Source organism: Glycine max, chromosome 9, assembly GCF_000004515.6.
Source record: "Glycine max cultivar Williams 82 chromosome 9, Glycine_max_v4.0, whole genome shotgun sequence".
NCBI lineage: Eukaryota > Viridiplantae > Streptophyta > Magnoliopsida > Fabales > Fabaceae > Glycine > Glycine max.
The window spans coordinates 37,686,781-37,693,570 of record NC_038245.2 but is presented as its reverse complement, the minus strand read 5'-3'; the positions used below and the strand labels follow the sequence as shown (position 1 = coordinate 37,693,570).

Below are 6,790 nucleotides of genomic sequence, written 5' to 3'. Positions count from 1 at the left end.
TGATTTGTGGAGTATTGGTTGTCTATTAAGGGGTGGATGTAATGGTCGGTCGTCGGCACCGTTTTTATGTGGGAAACTAATTTTGGAGAGTCTTTGGTACTCACTTCGTTTTCTAATGGTGGATGGCTACCATTGACGCATATGCTGCAACTTCTTCTTCTCTGATCTATGCATTTTCAATAGCTACGGTGTTCGAGATCTGGAAAGGAGCCATGACAACAAAACCAGTGGTGCTGGACCTGCAGAGGAACAATGGCGGCCTTGTGCCATAAACGATGGAGATATGCATGCTATGTTTTTTTTTTTATATATATAAAATGGCATTAGTGCATAGTATCACCAATTAGTTATGACTCACTTATGAAAATTATTTTTTTTCATCCACAAAATTTAAACTTGACCTTACATAAAAGAAACAACTTAACCACTTGTTGATATAATCTTCATTTAACTTTCATGAAAAACAATAATGTCTTTTAAATTCATTGATGACATAATCATCATTATCTGTTCAGTTAAATAAAATATTTAGAAGTTAAAAAACTAAAAAGACCCGAAATATTTGTGATACCCGGTTATTTTTCTTTGTGCACCAAACACAAAGAAATAAACTTGTCCATCAGAGTATGCGCTGGTAGTACAATATTGACTTATAAATTTTGGCTAATTAAATTATTTTATTGGTTCTTTATTTTTATTTTAGATTGTAATTTGATTCAGCTTATACGAGTCACTCGTGCAATAATTATGAGAATAACATATAATTCAACAAATTTATGAAATAACATCAAACTATAAATATTTAACAATAACAATACTTACATAGAAATAATATCTTACAAGCCTCACAAAATATTTAATCGTAACCATCAATTTCTCTAAATACTCTCTCAACAATCGTCCTAAATTTATTTTGGTGGGAGTCTCAAATAAAAAAATAAAAAAAACTCTTTTGCAACTATCCCGGGTTCCTAACTCATTACAAACACAATTAAACACCAAAACAAATTCAAAGAAAATAATATACTATTATGTACTTCACTTGAATTGAATAGAGAGAATGGGTAAATGGGTAACTAAAGTGGGGCATGGATTCCTCTGTCAAATCTTGTCTTTTAATGACCAATGAATAGAGCAATTGTTGAGGGGTCAAATTCTTCATGTGACCCTACAATCGAAGGGTTCAAACTTCAAACCCCATGCACGTGGGCCACACCGACCCCTCACAACAAAGTCACGTGACACCCTTCCTTACTAAACGACGCCGTACTTAGTTCAAGCACAAACATGGACCCACTTTCCACAAGAAATTTAAACTTATTGTATAATAGTAATTCAAAATCACCCCCACAGTCCCACATTCATAATCACAATTGATTTTTATACAATACATAATTGAATCTTCTTATTACTTATATTTTCTCATAAATCAAAAACTCAATTATGTATCATGTTAAAATTGATTGAGACTACAAACATGTGATGGTATTTTGGAATCATCATCATATAGTAATAATTTTTGTTTTTTAGCATTTCCCCAACAATCCATAACCACAACAGTTTCATGCACTAACGTGTCCCATATGTTCCCTTCAATCTCTGCCACCAACCCTTCCCCTTCTTCTTCCATTTTCTCACCATCTTTCTCTCTCTGCATGTCGACCAACTCATCAATGTCTTCCAACACCTCACACTTGGCACGCGGGAACTCCTCGACCCTCTCCCACACCCTCTCCACCAACCCTACAACGCTCCCTTTTTGGTTACAAACACCACCCTTCAAAAACCAAAGTCTCTTCTTTTCTCTCTCTCCCTCTTGAGGCCCCAAAATCTCCCTCAGAACCTCATCCACCAAATCGAACAGCAATCTCCGATTCCAACGGTGACCCAGTTGGTCTTTTGGGGAAAAGTTGCGATCTTTGTCGCTTTCTGGGTGTTCGAGGTGGTGGAAGATTGATGGGTCGAGTGGGTTGGTCGGAGAGAACCACCCTTGGTTTAAGGACAGTGTTGTGGGGATACCCTGTGACTTTAGGGCAGTGGTACGGGCTAGGATTGCTGTGATGTACTGAAGCTCTTGTGGGGTGTGAGGTTGGACGACGGTGGTGGAGGAGAAGGAGAAAGCACCGTTGTTAGGCTTGTTCTCTGATCTATCTCGGGTAGCGAGTAGTGTGGTTGTTGTTCCTTCTTGTTTGTACCTCTGGCGCGCACAACTAGATAACTGTGAACTGCTTTTGGACTCTTGATGACAAGTATCACAGACCTGTGACTGTTTCGGATATACTTTTTTAATCATTTTGGTGATTCAAAAATAGAAAATCAAAGAATCTAATTTAAATATAAGAATAATTATACATAAATCATCATTTATTTTAAGCATTTCTTCTATATTTCTTTTTTTTTTTTATCATATCATAAAGTTTATGTAACTATACTTTTTCCTATTTTTCTCTCTTTCTCTCTGGGCATTGAATATCTTTTTAAGTATCCATCAAACATTTTCTTCAATATTATAATAACATTGTAAAAAATAAAATAAAACTACAGCATATTCCTCCTGTTATAGATTGGCAGGTAATTAAATATTAACTTTTATAGAAACTTTAAACTGATAATGTATATAAAAATCAAAATCTAACAAAATATATTTTTAAATAACTTAAATAAAAAATTAAAAATACAGAAGAAAAAAATATACTAGTAAATGGAAAAATTTAACAATTGAAGATATTTAAAATTTAAATATAAAGGTATAAATTTTTTTTAGAAAAATTAACATGTTTTGACTCCGTTCTGCTTTTGTTTAACTTTTTTTCGGGTACAATCACCAACAATGAGATTCAAACTAAAGGATTCTGTTTGTTTAAATTTTAAAAGAAAGCAATTTATATTTTAAATATTTTATGTAAAATCAAGTTTTTTTTTGTTAGGAGTATTTATGTAACAAATTTTTTTTATAAAGAGTAATTTTTTTTACTTTTAAAAGGTAATTATAAATACTATAAAAAATAATGAAAATAATTTTATAAAATAAGTATAAATTTAAATTTCTTCAGAAAATATTCAAAACAACTTTACAAAATAATAAGAAATCTGTTTTTTTTAAGATTATTTTTTTTCTTTCAAAAACTTAAACACATATAATAATAAAAATTTAAAACTGACTTTCGAAATACAAATATTTTTTTGACAAAAAAAGCTAAACAAATAATTGAAAATTCAATAATGAGGTACCTGTTTGGAAGGAATTTTGGTTGCTGGAGGAGAAGGGTCTGTCTTGACAGGTAGAAGATTTGGTACATTGTTGATGTTGTTGAGGAGAATATTGCTTGACAATGGATGATGATTTTTCTTGCTTTTGGTGTTTTTGATGTCACTGGCTCCAGTAGGCGATGTGGGACGAAGAATGATGAATGGTTCTTCTTGCTTGTTTCTGATGATGTCTGATGTCTGTGGAGGCCTTTTGATGAGCCTTGAGTTGAACTTTTCATTTGTAGCCTTTTTGCATTTTGGAACAGATTTGTTGTTCTGGTGAAACTCTTGCTGCTCTGGCACCAATGTTTGAGCCTTTGGTTTTGTTAAAACTCTTGGAAGATGTGGTTGAGTGTTAACTGGAGGAGGTGGTGGCAGTTTCAGCATGTTTTGGTCTTTCGTTGTGAGTGATGATGGTGTTGATGTTGTTGTTGTGTTTGGTTTGTGTTTGTCAATGAATCTAAGCCTTGGGAAATAGGGAGATTGGTTTGATTGTTTATCAGGGTTGGTTTCAGTTTCATCAATTGCTTTCAGTGATGATGTTTTGGGAGATTTTTTGCTTCTGAATTGGCCTACATTTTCTTCTCTGGTTTTGAGACTAGTGTTGGTGATGTCTTGACCAACTTTTCTGCTCACACTTTCCTTAACCTGTTTGACAATTTGTCTGGCATAGTAGCTTGGACTCCTGCCATTGTTCTCATCACTCTTCCTTTTGGAAAATGAGAGCCTAGGGAGCTCCAAATCCTCACCAAGGTTCATGTTTTCCTTGTTGATTTGGAGTGAGAGTCTGTGGTGATGATCAACATCTGATCTTCTTGCTGAGGAGATTCTTGGTGTCTCAGGCAAAGATCTTGTGGAGGCTATGTCACTACTGTCTATGCTGTTTCTGTGTTTGGTTTGGACATGTTGCTTGTGTCTCAGGTGGTGGTGAAGATGTGACACATTGCCTTGTGTGTTTGGAGTTGAAAGACATGAAGAAAAAGATGGTGAGTTTGCCCCTGGAAGAAGATCCAAACCCATTAACCTGGCCACCAAAGTTGGTGTCTTTGTCCCTGGAGAGCCGGTGAGTTCTGAGGACAAGTCATTCAAATTTCCACCACTTGCTCTTGTGCCTCCACTTGTCTTAATTTGTACAATATTCTTCTGGGTTTTCAAAATAAGTGGTCAAAATAATCACCATCGTGCTATCATTACTCACTTTTCAAAATAAACTAATAAACTTGTGAAACTCACAAGAAAAAAATTGGTGAAAAAGCAAGCCTTGGCAGGCTAATGCAAACTTACAGGAATTTTAAAATCTTCTTCTTTTGATGAGAGAGATGAAACTGTACCATCACCATCCTCTGACTCCAAGCTGTTCCTAGGTGCTTCAGCGCCTGAATTACACAAAAAATACCATATGAGAAAAAAGGAAAACAAAAAAAGGCTAATAATAACTAGTATTCCAATAATAATAATACCTTTTGGGACTGTGGTGTGGTCTTCTGAAGTGCATGAGGGTGGCTTGAAAGAGGTCTGTTCTTGTTGGTGGTGTTGGTTTATGTTGGGAAAGTGAAAAGGATGGAAATCAAAGAACTGAAAAACAGCACACATGCAACCAGAAGGGGCTTGTGTTTCAGCCTCAGCTTCACCTCCTACTCCTACTACACCTCTCTTAGATGATCTTCCAGCAAAATACCACTCCTTGCCCATAATTGGCAAGCCTATGCCTTTGCTCAACTTTACAAACAAGAAAAATGATATGGAAAAAGGGTTGTCAAATAAGTGGTGAAATCAGAATGAAAATGACACAATAAGCACAGTGGCCACAGAGAGAGAGAGAGAGTAAGAAAAAGTAGGAAAAACTTTGTGGGATCTGCAAGTGAAGAAGCGAGAAAAGCGGATCCTTGAAGCATAAAACGGTCACAGTGTAAGGAATTAAGTACACTGAGCTGAGAACACTATCTTTCTAACAAATTATTACTTTTTTTTAAAAAAAATTTGGGAACAAAATCAAAATGTTTATTAAAATATGTGTGGTCTTATTGTTTGAAAGATACAATAAATAATATGATAAACATTGGAAAACTGACGTCATCTTTTTTGAAAAAAAAGTATTTTATAAGAAATTACCTCGATCAAACATATAGATAGTTTTTTTTAAACAAAAAAATAAACACATTAAACGTTGAGTTATGTGTGCAATAAGAAATTCAACTTAATTTTTCATATCTAAATTTATATAATTTTTTATTTTTTCACACTTATTTGTTAAATTTATCTTATATCCCTACATATATTCTCAGTCTTTTTCATCACACCATCAATTTATTTATTATTTCTTTTATCTCTTTAGCTTTCTTCCTTGTACACATATATATACTACATTTCATTAAGGGTACATTTGTAGAAAGGGAGAAAATAAGTGAGAAATAAACTGAATAAAAATAAGAAATGCGAATAGAAATAATTAAACGTATAATAAATATAAATTTTTTTATTATAAGAAAAATAGAAAACAGTTGGTAGATGATTGAATTTTTAAATATGAGATTTAATTTTCTGATTATATAAATGCAGAAATTTTTGTTAGAAGAAATAAAAATCTATTTTAATAATTTATACGCCTGTGGGAATATCTTATTTTCAAGAAAAAAATATAGAAAAAAGATAAATATCTTTCTTCTTCACCCTGTTTCTACTCCACAAAACAAAGCGTAGGTAAAGTATAAATCATAAAATTTCGTTTTTGTAAACGCCTCATTTTTCTTCTTTCCCATTTTTACATCTCTTTTTTTTTTTTCTTCCTCTTCTCTTTTTAATTGCATATATTCACTCTCGGGTGTTATTTTTTGAAAGGAAATTTCTAATTAATGTGTCCTCTATATCTGTTTTCGTTTCCATTTTTTATTTAAATTTGGAGAAATAGACAATTTTTCTTTGTGTACCTGGCTTTTGATCTTTACAGCACTCACTTCCAAGCCCTTACCAAGACCAGAAACCAAGCCTGCTCTGTTATTGGGAACTGAAATGGTTAAGGAATTAAAGAATGGAGAGATATGACGATATGACCACGCACCTCTCTCTCTCTTTCTTAATTTGTTATGAAGCAAATATTATCCTACGTTGATGTGTAGGTACACTTGCCAATACCAGGTGCTTTGTACCACTGTGTGATTCCCACAACTCTGTCATTTATTGGATTCATATCTGTAACATAATTACAACTTTTTTCTGTAACTTGAATTGAATTTCGATCATGTCCTGTCTTTTAATAACATGATACCATAATGTGCAATATTCTTGTTGTAAACGAAATGATATCACTTCTCTTTGTTTATTTTTTATCATCATGCAGAACATGTAAAGATATACTACTAACTTCTATATACTTTTATTTTAATTTTCATCAATGGAGCGTCGAGTAGATGATACTTTTAGGCTTAAACACTTTTTAATTTCATGTTTTCACATTTTTGTTTGTTTGTGATTCTTATAATATTTAAAGCTTTCTTTTTATTAGTTTTGTCAATGGTTGTTATTGATTTAGAGGAGATAAATA

At 33.1% G+C, this 6,790-nt stretch overlaps 1 protein-coding gene across 2 annotated transcripts; it reads right to left on the bottom strand.

Moving 5' to 3' along the window:
- Window positions 1-559: 559 nt before the first annotated feature.
- Window positions 560-5,209, bottom strand: LOC100795947 (uncharacterized). Of its 2 annotated transcripts, none has more exons than XM_006587298.4 (4): window positions 4,710-5,209; window positions 4,534-4,625; window positions 3,232-4,389; window positions 560-2,266 (listed from the first exon to the last, which is right to left on the bottom strand). In XM_006587298.4, exons 1-4 carry the CDS (start codon window positions 4,939-4,941, stop codon window positions 1,454-1,456), a joined length of 2,295 nt encoding a protein of 764 aa, XP_006587361.1. In that variant the 5' UTR covers window positions 4,942-5,209; the 3' UTR covers window positions 560-1,453. The 2 variants fall into 2 exon arrangements, with proteins under 2 accessions (XP_006587361.1, XP_006587360.1); XM_006587297.4 differs by having other exon boundaries at window positions 3,232-4,392; window positions 4,710-5,206.
- Between the last annotated feature and the right edge of the window lie 1,581 nt (window positions 5,210-6,790).